The sequence below is a fragment of the Clarias gariepinus genome, chromosome 16 (assembly GCF_024256425.1).
Source record: "Clarias gariepinus isolate MV-2021 ecotype Netherlands chromosome 16, CGAR_prim_01v2, whole genome shotgun sequence".
NCBI classification, from domain to species: Eukaryota; Metazoa; Chordata; class Actinopteri; order Siluriformes; family Clariidae; genus Clarias; species Clarias gariepinus.
The window spans coordinates 16,973,141-16,988,134 of NC_071115.1; the positions used below are offsets into that span (position 1 = coordinate 16,973,141).

Here is a 14,994-nt window from a genome sequence, read left to right on the forward strand (position 1 = left end):
TTGATAGCATTTCTCTACCTCTTTAATGCACCTTAAACTTGAAACTAATTTAAATTATTTATAAATCTGCATATACGTGTATATGTATAATTGAAGAGTTTTATGCAAAAACATACATCAATCAGATTGCTTCAAATGTCGGACAGGGTGGGGTTTAGTGAAACCGGAAAACGTCCGCGGCACGTGCATGCCAGTGACGTATTTTTCCAGGACGTCATTTCCTGTTGGTATATAAGCCCAGTGAGGGTTCTTCATTGCCGGCATTGAAGACACCATCACTGCCGGTACAGGAAGAACTGGGGCCGAATTATCGTTATAAACAGTCGTTTCGTTTTCTTTTTATTTATTGGCAAATTTGTTTGTAAGTTTCGTTAAGATTACAAAATGCCCGGTTATTCCGACAGAGACCGCAGCCGCGACAGAAGGTACCGTACTTTTTTTCCCCCTCTTCCTTTCTCTTTTTGTCTCGTCTTCGCTCGGATCATGTGTAATTAGCTCGGTTACATGATTTAATCTGATTTTGTTTGTATTATGTCTATATTTTGCTATTTAAGCAACTAAATAGTATATTTATGTGAAATTTCGTTTTACGTTAGCGTAACGTATGTGGCTTGGCCTTTTAGCCGTCATAGCTAGCTGGATTCATGAATGATTCGTTTATTTATATGTATTTTGGCTATAGTGGACGAAATAGTATTTTACCCCTTATTAATCGTTTAATTCGAGTGTATTCCTTATCGTTCTTGCGTTTTTACTACAAATATTCTCTAGGCCTCACCATGTGGCCGAAACTGCTCCTCGCACAAAATGCCGGCCGGCGTTTCTTTGTTTCTGTGCGGGGTGTTCTGTCGCAGCGTGCTTCTTCATCGAAATGTGCTGTAAAGCGTTTCTGCGCATGCGTCGCAACAACACAGTTCGCCATAACAACCTTTTTGTTAAATACCTTTTGACGCTTAAACTTAAAAATAGTTACTGGTACACGCGGATTTTGCTTTAAAACTTTGATATAGCCTAATTTCCATAATATACGATCATTAACTTGTACAATTATGTAATGTTAACTTTGCGAGCGTCGTTTGTGGACAAGGCCGCAGAGCTCGCCAGAAAACCGGAAATAACTAAAATGGCAGCGTCTCAAAGGCCTGGCTCGATCCTCAGCACGGTTTACACAGTCGTGTTACTTTTAGTAACCCGTTTATCGATTTAATGTTTATAGTAAAACATAGTAAATGGTGAATGAATGTCGTGTGTCTTTATAAACGACAGTAACAACTTGTTTGTGTGTTTTGAGCAGTTATGGCGGCAGTTACAACAGCGGGCCTCCGCGGTTTGGTGGGAGTCGAAATGGTCCCTCTTCCGGGAAGAAGTTTGGTAGTCCAGGAGACCGACTGCGCAAGAAACACTGGAACCTGGACGAGCTGCCCAAATTCGAGAAGAACTTTTACCAGGAGCACCCGGAAGTAGCGCGCAGGTCCACGGTACGGATCCTTTGTTAGGGTTGAGATTTTTGTTTGGAAACACGACAGGAGGAAGGAAGGGCAAATTTCATCAGATGTTGGATGAAAAAAAAAATTAATGCATTTGAGGTGGTAAAATGGTGTAATTTCTATATAATCCTACAAGTGGCCTGTTTCTTAAGTTATTATTTTTTTTTTTTTACAATCTGGAAATCATGTGTACAGAATTGATACAAATTGAATCAGCACCGCAGGTATGGTGAAATCATATTGAATGATCCCTAGTGTTTCATATTTATCGACATGCGTAACTATAGACAAATCAAACACCCGGGAGCTGCTGGATGAGCAGATTTAGTTAGTCTAGAGCTTCCTACTTGTATCTACATCAGTGATAAATGAAGCATTCAGATTTCCTTCACTTTTGACAGTAAATAGGAAATTTAGAATAGAATATTAAATAGAATTAGAATAGACCCCTGAAAGGGAACAGCCGAAAGACAAAGAAGAAGAAGAATAGAATATAGTTTTTTCTATTATATTTTTAATTCTCTAATTCATCGTTTGTCCCTATGATCATTGGGACTTGTTTTGACTTCTGTTTGTGTTCTCTTTCTTGCAGCAAGAAGTTGATCAGTACAGAAGGAGCAAAGAGATTACAGTCAGAGGGAGAGACTGTCCTAAACCTACAATTAATTTTCATGAAGCCAGTTTTCCCTGTAAGTTAAACACGGTTCAGTTAAGTCCATTTGCATATTCCTTAAGGCTCCTGGTGGTAACTTGGATTTGTTTCTTTTCTCTGCAGCTTATGTCATGGATGTGATCAATAAACAGAACTGGACTGAACCAACTCCAATCCAAGCTCAGGGGTGGCCCCTGGCACTTAGCGGCAAAGACATGGTTGGCATTGCGCAGACTGGATCTGGCAAAACGCTTTCGGTAAGAACCTTCTAAGTTTACCACCTTTGCTTATGTTTACTAGAGATGCATTGTATGTGAATAACGATTTCCTTTTTTTTTCTTTCTTTTTTCTTTTAGTATTTGCTTCCTGCTATTGTGCACATAAACCACCAACCATTCCTGGAACGTGGAGATGGACCTATTGTAAGTGATGGTTTAATTCTTTAAATGCTCAAGTCTTTGCCTTTGAGTGGGATATCAGTAGTAATTTTCGTTCTTTTCCTCAGTGCCTGGTGTTGGCTCCTACTCGTGAGTTGGCCCAACAAGTCCAGCAGGTTGCAGTGGAGTATGGCAAATCCTCACGCCTCAAGTCGACTTGCATCTATGGTGGAGCCCCTAAAGGACCACAAATTCGTGACCTAGAGAGAGGTGTGTAAAAAAAAAAAAAAAAAAAAAAAAATATATACACTAATTTCCCCCATATTCTTAAAATCGTCCTACCTTATTTGTGCTCACCTCTGTAATGCTTTCTTTTAGGAGTTGAAATCTGCATTGCTACTCCTGGGAGACTTATTGACTTCCTGGAAGCTGGAAAGACAAATCTGCGCAGATGCACATACCTGGTGCTGGATGAGGCTGACAGAATGCTGGACATGGGTTTTGAGCCCCAAATCCGAAAAATTGTTGACCAGATCAGGGTACGATATTACAGTTTCAAGCTCCATCTTAGAATCAGTAGTGGGAATGATGTAGGACATTGAGCTGTGTTTGTAGTTGATTTAAACTACAATATTGGCCATTTTTTTTAAGGCCATTTTAATGCACTTTTAGCATTTAGCTTTAGCACTAATATAATCATGGTATTTTATTTTTAAATGTGGATTGACTGACAAAAGAATTGGCCATATTCCACAATCTTAAGTTATGTTCTCTTTACAGCCGGACAGACAGACTCTGATGTGGAGCGCTACCTGGCCCAAAGAGGTGCGTCAGTTGGCTGAGGACTTTTTGAAAGATTATGTCCAGATCAATGTTGGAGCTTTGCAGCTCAGTGCCAACCACAATATCCTGCAGATAGTGGATGTATGCAATGATGGAGAGAAGGAGGACAAGTGAGTGGGCTAATTTAGTGATTATAAAGATCTGTTTTGGTGTAGCTTTAAGCGTAGTTAGATGCTCTGTATTTAAGTTGTACAGATGTTTTATTCTCTACTCTTGCTTTTTCAGGTTGCTGCGTCTGCTCGAGGAGATCATGAGTGAAAAGGAGAACAAGACTATTATCTTTGTAGAAACCAAGAGGAAGTGTGATGACCTTACAAGAAGGATGCGCAGAGATGGGTGAGTATCTCTTTAACAGCAGGTTATCCTGCAGTGTGTGGATGCTGTATAACACTGAACATCTGTAAATCTTGTTACAGGTGGCCTGCAATGGGTATCCATGGAGACAAAAGCCAGCAGGAGAGAGACTGGGTGCTTAATGGTACTGCAACATAATGATTTTCTTATTGACAGAGTACATGACTCCTTAGTCATTAGACTAGTTCCTTACCATTTTTATTTCCTCCCTACAGAATTCAAGTTTGGCAAAGCACCCATTCTTATCGCTACAGACGTGGCATCAAGAGGTCTAGGTATGTATATTTTTGTGCTGCTCCATTCTCCTGAGTGCTATATTTGTTTGTAGTTTTTATATAGCATTTTTTTAAACTGCTGTCCCTCTCTCTGAGTTGTCCTCACCTTAGGGTGCAGTCTTGGAGGCAGGACCTTGGCATGATGTGTCCAGAGTCTCCGGAGGGGTTTGGAGCTCCTTTGCTGGAGTTCTGCATTTTCTGCCAGCCAATCAAATCGTGTACAGAGGTGTCGAGAGTTCTCGTGGCCCTGGTGCGATGGCCAGCCGCTGAGGAGCCTGGCCTTATGGGATAGGTGCGATGGCTCCTGCTCTTGCATAGCTTCAGCTGCGATTGTGGAAAGTTTTTTTTTGAGGTCTCACTCGTTGGGGCTGCTTCCACATTTATTTGGCCTTTTGAATTGAGAGCAGCTGATGGTTCTGTGCATACCTCTGTACTGAATGCGATTCCCAGGCTAGCTGAAGAGTTCCCTCCTGTTCTGGCTTTGATCATGTCGAGTCCTGCCAAAGAGAGACCCTGTCAAGTGCACACTGGTTGGCTTGTCTTGACTAATGTCGTTAAAAATCCGAGCCAGCCTTTAGTGGCTCATTTCAAGCTCATTCCAAAGGTGCAACACGGGCTTCAGAAGTCTGTTCCGAAGTCCGTATGTTGTCTTTGCATCTGTGTGATGGAGCAAAATCTGCTTTAAGGCCTATTGATGGGATGCTTGTCAGTTAAACCCGTGCCGAGATCAGTGTAGTTGCTTCAAGACTCAGCTGGAGAGATCTATGGGACATTAATTTAGAATTTCAGCCTTATCTTTTCACCTTGCATACATGCCTTTCTGTTAAATTGCTGTGTATTGACATCTCTTTGCTGCTGTGGTGGTGTGCATTCGTTGCTCCCTTTCCACTGCGCAATTATCCCACAGATGTCGAGGATATCAAGTTTGTAATAAATTTCGATTATCCCAACAACTCCGAGGACTACATCCACCGCATTGGTCGCACAGCTCGCAGCCAGAAAACAGGAACGGCCTACACTTTCTTCACGCCCAACAACTTCAAGCAGGCACACGAACTGGTCTCTGTCCTCCGTGAAGCAAACCAGGCAATCAACCCCAAACTCATCCAGATGGCAGAAGACAGAGGAGGTAAATCCAATTGGTGAGATACAATAACTGTGGCTTGTATGCAGCCACTTTTCTTTTATAAAGGGGTAGAAGAATTTCCCCAAAATCTTGAGTTTTAGACTCTTCCTACATTTTAGTGTCTCTATTTATATTCTTACATTTAACATGATTTTTTTTTTTTTTTGTAGGTCGTTCAAGGGGCGGTCGAGGTGGCGGGTATAGAGATGATCGGCGGGATCGTTACTCTGGAGGTAGACGGGACTATAATAACTACAGCCAAGACAGTCGCAGCAATGATCGTGGTTATGACAGCGGACCAAAGAAAGCCTTCAGTACCAAGACACAAAACGGGGCAGCGTACAGTAATGGGACCAATGCTTACAATGGGAACAGTAATGGTGGCTTTAACGGGGCTTATAATGGACAGTCCAACTTTAATGGCGCTCAGACTTCTAATTTTGGAAACCCGAGTTTCCAGAACAAGCAGTTTAGTGCCAACCAGGGAGCTGCTCAGAACAGTGCAAATCACAACGCACAGTTTCCCTTCAACCCTCAGCAGCAGCCAGCACAGCCCATGATGCCCTTTTCCATGCCCCCACCTAACTTTCCCTAGATAAACTCTCGCACCCATCTGTATGCGCACAGTATAATTTATTACCTTGTGTAACTTCTATATATCATGACTGTTAATGTTCAACCTTGCAGGATTTAAAATTACTTGTTTCCGTCTGCAGTGCAGCAGTTAATGATGGGTTATTATTATTTTTTTTATTATTCCATTCCTCAATTTTCACTCTTTTTGTACTAGTTTCATTCATTTATTAATTTACAACTGTAAAGTTTCAGATATTATACTGGGCCATTACATGGCTCTTAAATAAAAACACAAACCCACACTTGTCTTGATTCTCTCTCTTGTATTACTAGCTCTAATTACAGACATGATTGGAAAATGTAGGGCTTTTGCATACAATTTGATTCTACCTTATTTAAAAATTAAAGAGCAAATGATCAACAGCTTAGTTAATCACTGAGGTAAATGACCTATGATATTAGCTGCCTAGTGTTTATTAGAACTGACTGGTATAAAGGGAAGTCACTGGTTTCTAAAACCACACTTTAGTGGTCAAGCTTACTGACAAGCACTTTTCAATTGTGTTCATACTGAAATGCTCAGTCTTATTATAATTGTGACAGCACTTTACAATTTTTGCTGTTTTTATAACCACGTTCCATAGTCTACATTGGAGTTTCCTACTTCCCATCTCGGGCAGTTCACATGCTGTAGCTTCAGTTTGTAGAACACTGAAGAAAATGATGCTTGTAGAAAGTTTGTGCATGTGATACTGCTTTGTAAAAATAAAATTATTTGCATTAAAAAGATTAATTGGAATTTTTTTTTAAATAATTTGGACTTCCACCTTTATTTCCCTTGCCAAATATTTTTTTGGCCTTACTGCAGTTGCTGTAACTACACATCTAGAATACAAAACTATTTTTAGTTTTTACAGTCACCATAAACTATCACTACAACTCAGAAATTAATGCTCTTTTTCAAGTAAGGCTGGAAACGTGTTTTGGAAAACATTTTCGTGTTACAAAAAAAAATCTCTCCAGCCATAGATGCATGATTCCACATGATTAAGCTATTGGGCTTGGTTCCTGCTTGGTGGAAGAGACATTTGAGCAATCCTTGCTTGTTTTTTTTTTTTTTTTAGATTCATTGTTCATTCAAGTACTCCAGTTCTTGTACTTCATGTCCTTGTGCTCAGGGTTCTTGTACGTACATGTGTAACGAGCGACTTTTTACTTTCTCCTCAAGCATGGTGCAATGCTGGGGCAATGAAAAACAACCATAGAATTTACATCCTGTAATTTACCGACTGGTTAATGATTGCCCACTGCAGTGTTCTTATCGGAAATAAAAGTTGCTGCCTGTGTGTTAGGCTGTGCGGAAGGCTTTTTTAGGTATTTTTATGTAAAATGGATAAATAAACATTAAAGATGGGACCTTGAATGTTTAAGCTGGAAGGGCCCATATTGCACATGTCATTTTCCCATGATTCAACTGACAAGAATAGGTTTTACAGGGACAGTTTATCAGAATATTCTCTTATGCAACAGGATATCAAGGGGATGTGGATATAAAAGCCAGCATATTTCGCACGTGCAGTGTCTTGTTCCTTATTTTTAACACGGGTTGTGTTCGGAGAGGTTCACACACATGGATTTACGATACAGATGGATGATTTTTCTGTGTGTGCTGGTAGTCCAGTGTTTCACAGATGGTAAGTAACATTTATGCCGTTTTATTTTTAATAAACCCGAAGGCAGGTAGTAGTCCTGAGACATCACAGGAACAAAAATGCAAAAATTACAGAATTGAATTACATGTGAAATGTGTTTTACAAACACAATTCCTTTATACAGTTTGTTAATCGGGAAGATATAGACATCTTAAGTTAAAATCAGTTGAATATTCTTTGGGTGGAGTATCTTTTGAAATAATTTTCTACATACAGTCAACCAAAAAAATGTATACACGCTTCAGGAAAAGAAAAACCATAAATACTTTAATATAAAATGTATTGCTATGTGTTATATATTGATGTATATGATATTATGGTAATATAAATATTATATTAATATACTATACATCATACTATATTTCTTTTCCTAAAGTGTGTATACACTTTGTCTGACTATAATATTTATAATCATAAAAACTTCCCTGTTTTAAGCAGAACTCAAATTATACTTATTATCTTTATATTTTAATTATAAAATGTACATAATCTAAATGAGAATCATAATGTTGAACAAACGCTAATCAGCTACAATCTTAAAACCATTTGTCATGGGTTGGTATATCTTAGTCAGCAGTCAGTTCTTAAAATTCTTGTGTTGGGATAGGCAAGTGTAAGAATCTTTGACAAGGGCCAAGTTCTGCTGCTACACAACTATGTCAGAGCATCTCCGAATGCCAGGTGGCTCGGGGTGTTCCCAACATGCAGTGATTAGTTCCTGTTAAAAGTGGTCCAAGAAAAGGCAACCCGCGATGAGTGGAGCAAAGGCTAGCTTGTCTGGTCCAGTCGCACAGAAGAGCTACAGAAGAACGAAAAGTTCAAGGTGTTGACTTTACCTTTAAAATCCCCAGAGCACAATCCCATTGAGTGATGGGCCCGATGCCTCCAGGGCTGGTTCCATGGTGACATAGGCAGTCGCTAGGGCGCCTAATATTGGGTGGCACAACACATTCTTTTGGGGTGGTTTGGGTATGGGGCGCCAACAGACCCAGACCCGACCCTGTCTCCTGTGTGGCACAGGTCGGACCTATTTTGGCAGCTCAAGTGTATTATGTTCACTTTTTATGATTTTATTTGCACAGGTATTCTCTGGTTTAGGCTATACTGGTGTCATATGGTTAATCCTTAGATTTAATTCTTAGATTTTAGATTTAAATTAGTTTTCTGCCATTTTCTCATCTGAGTTTTAATGGATTAAGTAAGGAGAGTGATGTTATATAAGAAATCAATGATTAAGTGGTTTGAATGGTCATTATCACCCTGAAGTTAATTATTTTCCAACAATATCAATCATTTCCTCAGCAGTTTACCAGTGATTATAAGTTTCTAATTTATTAATGAACAGCACTTTTATTTATTTATTCTCCCACGTAATGTTATAGGATGGAGCAGAATTGATATTTTTCAATCTTGAGTCCAGGAAGCATTTCATAAATAGAGATTTTACTGCATTCAGAGCTCAGCTTTCATAACTAAACTCTAGTTGTTTGCCCTGGCCTGAGTTAGAAGTAGATAAGAAAATGCATGAAAACAAATATTTATAAAACAGGAGGAGACCGAACATTACCAAAGTAATTTACCATTCTCTATTTTTTAAATCTTCCTTAATTAATTGTATTATTCTTTTGCCGTACAGTCAGTAGGTTATAAATTAACTAGTTGATCTTCTTGTAAACTTGATTGTTATATCGATTTATAACCTGATGTTTTTCCTGGTTAGACATCAACACAAAGCACATGAACAACTTCATTAAAGCAGTGGAGCAAATCGAGTCGGAGAACCCTGGGCTCCAGACTGTAGCGGTTCTGAGGGGTTTGCGTAAAGCTGCTGGTATTGACACGCCATTTATCCAGCATTATCTCGGTTCCCTCACTGACGCAGAGAGTCTTGTAATAAAGTCACCACTCGATGAGTACATCTCCAACGTTCTTAAACACAGAGTGGTGCAGGAATTCGAGGAAGGTGTCGTCCTCACCGAAGATGGAACCACTGTGGCTCTAATTCCTCTTCTGTTGGGCCTTGAAGCCGGTGTGAAATCCAGCTCCTGGCCACGTGTGCCTGGTCTCTACCCTCTTACTCTCACCAAGAACCTAGCTGTCTCATTCCTTCAGCATTCCAAAACTCAATCTTCCTCCTCATTACATCTAGGTCCTAATGGTTGTTGGGACAATGTGAGAAATCCTCAGGTCTTCACTCTTTCTGGTGCGCCCTCCTCGGTCACAGAAGCTCTAATAAATGGAGGCATGGATGGAATGATTTTAGGGAAGCATGTTGCTAAACCTAACAAACACCAGCAAACATTGAGTAGCCTCCTTAGACGGTACTACACCCATCGGCTGAACAGCAGAGGGCTTGACGCAGCACCCACTCTGATCAGCCGGCTTCGCAGAAGCAACTTTGGGAAGCTGGTCAACCTCGATTCACTCAGAAAGCAAGTAACTAAGGCTCTGAATATATATCAAAGGCTGCATAAATATGAGAAGAAATCGAACAAAAGAAACAAACAAATAGATATGGACGAAGGGCTGAGGACGTTTGTTCACAGGTACATAGGTATGTCGCTTTTCAATTAACTTTTACATTCTGACATAGTGGCACAAAAAATTTTTTTTTGTTGAAGTGACATGAAAAAGAAACTTTGAGAGAAACCAGACCTAAATGGAAACCAATTCTTGTTTAGGTGACTTGGGTTCATTTAAATCCCTCAAAGCATTTTAACCATTATTTCCTTTTGCTGTTTTTGTAATGAACATATATAGGGCTCAGGATTGTGCAATATAGATTGACATATAAATATTTTCCAGCACAATATAGACAATATAATTAAGATTTTTAGCCTGGGTCACGAAGGCAAGGAAATTGCACAAATACATACGATCACAAGTTTCTATGGTTGTTTTCAGTTGTTTCTATGACCAAAAAATAATAATAATAATAATAATATGATTGTTTTTAAAGTTCTACATTTTTTTCAACTTAATTCCCATATTCTGGTAGTGGTAAAATTTTGCGTTCATAAAAGTAATGATAACTTTTGTTTTTTTTTTTACATATCCAAAAATACACAAGTTGGCGTGTCTGAAGTTTTTCTGTTAACACACTCCAGAGAGGCTTTTCTATAAGCACATGTATATTTTTTAATCGTCATTGACCTAGGCTGAACAATGCCGCTTGGGCTTTAGGGGTTAAAGGGATTATAACCTATTTGTAAAACAGAAACGTCAGCTAGTACCTAGTCATCCTGAATGAATGTTCAGTATGAGCATTTTATGGGGATGAGTACAGGACAGACTGGTTTCTGCAGCAATTACCAGCATTCGGGTGAGATTATCCACTGAAGTAAGAGACAGGCTTGAACACAGACTAGTATGCTATAAGACGGGCTAGTAGCAAGCATAAGCTTTTAAATGTACTCTTGCTGGTCTTATGATGTCACTTTGACTAGGCTACAAGAAGATTAACCACTGCATTTCTGCCTCATCCTCAGACTGTCCAGCCATCATTCCACGTTGCATGTGGGAAGCTCAGCCCTACCGTGGTACTCCCACTTTGCTGTCCCTTCCTCTATCCTTCCTATATATCCATCATACTTATGAGCCGTCCCAGCCATGTCTGTCTTTCCAGCAATGCTCGCAAGACATGAGGTCTATGCAGAGGTTCCATCAGGACGACCGTGGCTGGGACGACATTGGATACAGGTGTGAACAGGAAACACTGATGTTTCTCCATGCATCCTTTAACTTGTATCAAATGTACCACCTACAGTGGTGGCCAAAAGTATTAAAAACAAAAGTGAAATAAATGTTTTAATAACTTTTTTAATTTTAGAAAATATTGATTAAAAAAAAAAGTTATTTTATGCAATTTAAAAAAGACATCTGCGGTACTCTGGTGTCACATGTTCGAATTGTTTCCAGAAGGATTGTGTACAGAAATTTGACACAGAAAGTTAGCAATTCACTTAAGAATTTAAAAGTCTTTGCTATTTTTGTGCAGAAGTGGACACTGCTTCAAAAAGTAAAAGTCTTGCCACATATTTTTTCCATCCAAGAAATTGTGCATGTCTGAACATCACGCCTGCACCTGGGCTTTTCCCAAAATGTTGCCACAAGGATCAAAGCACACTACTGCATAAGATGTCTTTGTATGCTGTACATACTATAACATTGCACTCTCCATTCACTGGAGCTAAGAGGCCCAAACCTGTTCCAGCCTGACAATGGCCCCGTGCACTAGATCTGGTTTGCCAAGGCTGCAGAGCGAGAACGTAAATGCTCTCCACAGAACCCTGAAACAAAAACCCACTGAACACCTTTTAAGATGGCGTGGAATGCCAACTGTGGGCCAGGCCTCCTTGCTTAAAATTAGTTCCTGTCCCAAAAATACTCACAAACATACCTACTGACAGATTTAAAAAATCTATTGGAAATGCTTTCCGGAAGAATGAGAGTTGTGGTGAGGTGTCCACGAACCTTTGGCCATATAGGGACTAACATCATTAAACAAAGAACTAACTAAATAATAATAATAATAATAATAATAATAACAGTGGGTTTTAAATGATAATGCACTTTGTCAACTACATTTTGAATAAAGATAGCTCACAAGTCTTCATTTCCTTTTCTTAGATTGGCAAAATTATATTTGGAATGTCAGGACAGTATGCTTTTAATATCATTACAACATATTTTGTGAAAAATATAAAATTGTAAAATGAATGTAATTGATATTAAAACACCAGTCAATACTTACCGCAACATAGTCTCACTGTAGGTCCCATGCTTCATTCAAGTTTGTGGTTTATCATAATCTCAAATGTACACACTCTCATGCTTTTTTGCGCTCATCTACTCTGTTTGTCCCTGTCCAGCTTTGTTGCTGGTTCTGATGGCTACGTTTATGAAGGGCGTGGCTGGCACTGGCAGGGTGCCCACACCAAAGGCCAAAACTCTAAAGGTTACGGAGTCTCCTTCATAGGTGACTACATGACCAGCATCCCTTCCCAGCGCTCCATGGATCTAGTTAGGAACCAGTTGGCAAAGTGTGCCACAGAGGGAGGGAGGCTGATTTCAAACTTCACCATACATGCGCATAGACAGCTGGTGAGCACATCCTGCCCTGGAGATGCCTTTTACAAGGAAATTAAAGGATGGGAGCACTTTGGGGTAAGAGATAAAGCTATAGAACGCAGGCTATATGCATATATATATATATAAAAGATTAATCTATGTATGTTTGTGTGTCTTTGTTTTACAGGAGGTTAAGCAGTAAAGAGGACATAAAATGTCTTAAAACCATGGCATCTTGCAGAATAAACAGAATAAATCTGCACAATAAATACGCTACCCTGGTCCAATGTGTCATCATTAGTTCTTAAACTCTCTCTACATTTTTTTTAATCTAGAGAATTTTCAGGAAATCTTTCATTTTTGTGACATTAATTATTTAAACATCAACGTCTGAAAAGGCCTTTAAAATGATTAATAATGATTTTATTCATTATTCATTGTGCAAGTGTTTTGTATGTGATTATTCTACACAGCAAGAATCCTAAACAAATCCTAAACATAAATTCAAAATAAAAGGGCACAGATCACAGTTCCATTTAGCTTCCTGTGTCTTTGATTTAATGTTTTATGCACTGTGATGCTGTATTGCATGCCAGTCTTTGTTACTGCCATATTGTTACATTGTTATTAAGGTTTAAATTAAAAAATATATATATATTATAACCCTCGCATTTAAATGTGATCTATAAATCCACTTTTAAATAGTCAGTATAGTGATGGGAAGTTTGGATCGTTTTAGTAACTCGGTTCTTTGAATCTTGTTCATCAAAATGTCCAAATCTTTTTTTTTTTTTTTTATCATTTCGTTGTTTTGTTCTTTCGATCAGAAATAAAATCTTTCAATAAACAGAACCTCAACACGTCTACATACACATATTTTGGCTTAAGTTCCAGTAATGGAAATATAACAATGCAGCTAGGACATGTTATTATGAACAGAATGAGCAGCTCACCTCTCATATCTTCTGGTTCGAATCATTCGTTCTTTTGTCATTTCTTCATTTTTTATTTAAATTCAGCATTTAGTTTAAAAATTGCATTGGTGGCTCAGTGGGAGGTCTCTAGCCTGGCATGTGGAAGGCCCAGGTTCAATTCGCAGCCAATGCTCTAAAAAAAAAAAACAGCAACTGGATGCAGTGCCAGTCCCCTGGATAAAATGGGAAGGTTGCGTCAAGAAGAGCATCCGGTGTAAAATCTGTGCCAAGTTGTTGGCCGGATTGAATGGTCTGCTTTGGTGACCCGTCAACAGGAGCAGCCGAAATAATACTTTTACAACAATTAATATAATGAATTTATATTTTTAAACATCTTTAAATGTTTAGATATTACATCACAAAAAGTATTTCAGGTGTTTAGTCTCCCACAAGCTCGGACAATACCTTGGCTATGACCTTCTATCATACATCAAATGTATCAAGAAACATTTTTTTTACACTTGGGTTTGTGTAAATATGCGTACACATTTATATTTTTATCAGATAAAAAGAAACACATTTGCTAAAAACTATTTCAAGGCCTATTTTGCAATGTCCATAACTTTTTTGAATTTGTCATTCAGATGAAACTTGGCCAATTTAAATTTCACATGAAAAGACATAAACCTGAAAAAGTGTATTATTCTAGAATGCCAATTTGTTGCAATTTATTTCAAATGCAAAATTGTTGAAAGATTTTGCAACATGAATTTGACATGGTTATGGAAACTTTTCCATATTTCCAAGTTTTTGTTGCTTTTTAAGCTTTTACGAAAAAACTTTTTTTTACAGGTCATCAGACGTTTACACCAATGTTATCTATACTCATAAAGGAATATGAATTGTTGGCATTTAAAATTATTATTGTTTGAAGTGAGACAGTATATCGCTGAAAATGGCTATTTTTGGTGCACTTAAATATCAACCTCCTAAATATAGCCGGAGGGAATCTTTAGGGAAGCAAGATTGGTCACTTTGATGTTGCATAAACTTCAGAAGTAGCCACACATTTTGTTTAACATAAAAAATTATATGAGATAATACTGTGTTTTGCCCGATAGCACATGTCATATAACCATTTTTTCCTACAGACATACAAAAGAATTTGTATACAATTCCATGCAATAATCACAAAGTTTTAAACTCCAGTTGGTCAGTTTGTGATCTTGTTTAGTTTGACTTTTTTGTTAAGTGTTTATATGGATATATTCTTGCTAAAATGTAATTAGTTCAAAATGTCTAATAAATATAACTGGCAGGTACTAGAAAGATGGCAAAGAACTCCTTAACTCCTGTTAATCGACCGTATAGATACATGTTGTAACACGATTTGACGACAACGTGAATGAGGAGCTGATATTCCAACTTCATAGCCTTTATTTATTTATTTTTAATAAAAGCGCCCCCTTGTGGACATATTAATGTTCTCATTCATTCGTTAGCTCTTGATATAAAAGGAAAAAAATGCTGATGTTATAAATGTGTGTAACCGTCTGTGAAGAATTAAAGGACCTTTTAAAAATCAACAAAGCAGTTTAAAGAAATCTA

General features: G+C 38.4%; 2 protein-coding genes across 3 annotated transcripts; both read left to right on the plus strand.

Moving 5' to 3' along the window:
- The first annotated feature begins 247 nt into the window (after positions 1-247).
- On the plus strand, positions 248-5,992 carry ddx5 (DEAD (Asp-Glu-Ala-Asp) box helicase 5). 2 transcript variants are annotated; one of them, XM_053514288.1, is made up of 13 exons: positions 248-425; positions 1,295-1,478; positions 2,080-2,176; positions 2,263-2,396; positions 2,496-2,561; positions 2,645-2,786; positions 2,895-3,055; positions 3,297-3,469; positions 3,585-3,695; positions 3,776-3,837; positions 3,929-3,988; positions 4,896-5,117; positions 5,285-5,992. In XM_053514288.1, the coding sequence occupies exons 1-13, from the start codon at positions 385-387 to the stop codon at positions 5,707-5,709; spliced, it is 1,878 nt and encodes a 625-aa protein (XP_053370263.1). In that variant the 5' UTR covers positions 248-384; the 3' UTR covers positions 5,710-5,992. The 2 variants fall into 2 exon arrangements, with proteins under 2 accessions (XP_053370263.1, XP_053370264.1); XM_053514289.1 differs by having other exon boundaries at positions 4,896-5,130; positions 5,285-5,463.
- Positions 5,993-7,133: 1,141 nt separating this feature from the next.
- Positions 7,134-12,754, plus strand: pglyrp6 (peptidoglycan recognition protein 6). Its single transcript, XM_053514292.1, has 5 exons — positions 7,134-7,384; positions 9,123-9,956; positions 10,891-11,101; positions 12,274-12,568; positions 12,660-12,754. The coding sequence occupies exons 1-5, from the start codon at positions 7,321-7,323 to the stop codon at positions 12,672-12,674; spliced, it is 1,419 nt and encodes a 472-aa protein (XP_053370267.1). The 5' UTR covers positions 7,134-7,320; the 3' UTR covers positions 12,675-12,754.
- The last annotated feature ends 2,240 nt before the right edge of the window (positions 12,755-14,994 follow it).

Bases quoted from the DNA above. Each gene is read 5' to 3' on its own strand.
- ddx5 (XM_053514288.1), top strand. From the start codon at position 385: ATGCCCGGTTATTCCGACAGAGACCGCAGCCGCGACAGAAG. The intron at 2,397-2,495 runs GTAAGAACCTTC...TTTTTCTTTTAG, and splicing joins GATCTGGCAAAACGCTTTCG to TATTTGCTTCCTGCTATTGT. The intron at 3,056-3,296 runs GTACGATATTAC...TTCTCTTTACAG, and splicing joins AAATTGTTGACCAGATCAGG to CCGGACAGACAGACTCTGAT.
- pglyrp6 (XM_053514292.1), top strand. From the start codon at position 7,321: ATGGATTTACGATACAGATGGATGATTTTTCTGTGTGTGCTGGTAGTC. The intron at 7,385-9,122 runs GTAAGTAACATT...TTTCCTGGTTAG, and splicing joins AGTCCAGTGTTTCACAGATG to ACATCAACACAAAGCACATG. The intron at 9,957-10,890 runs GTATGTCGCTTT...CCTCATCCTCAG, and splicing joins GTTTGTTCACAGGTACATAG to ACTGTCCAGCCATCATTCCA.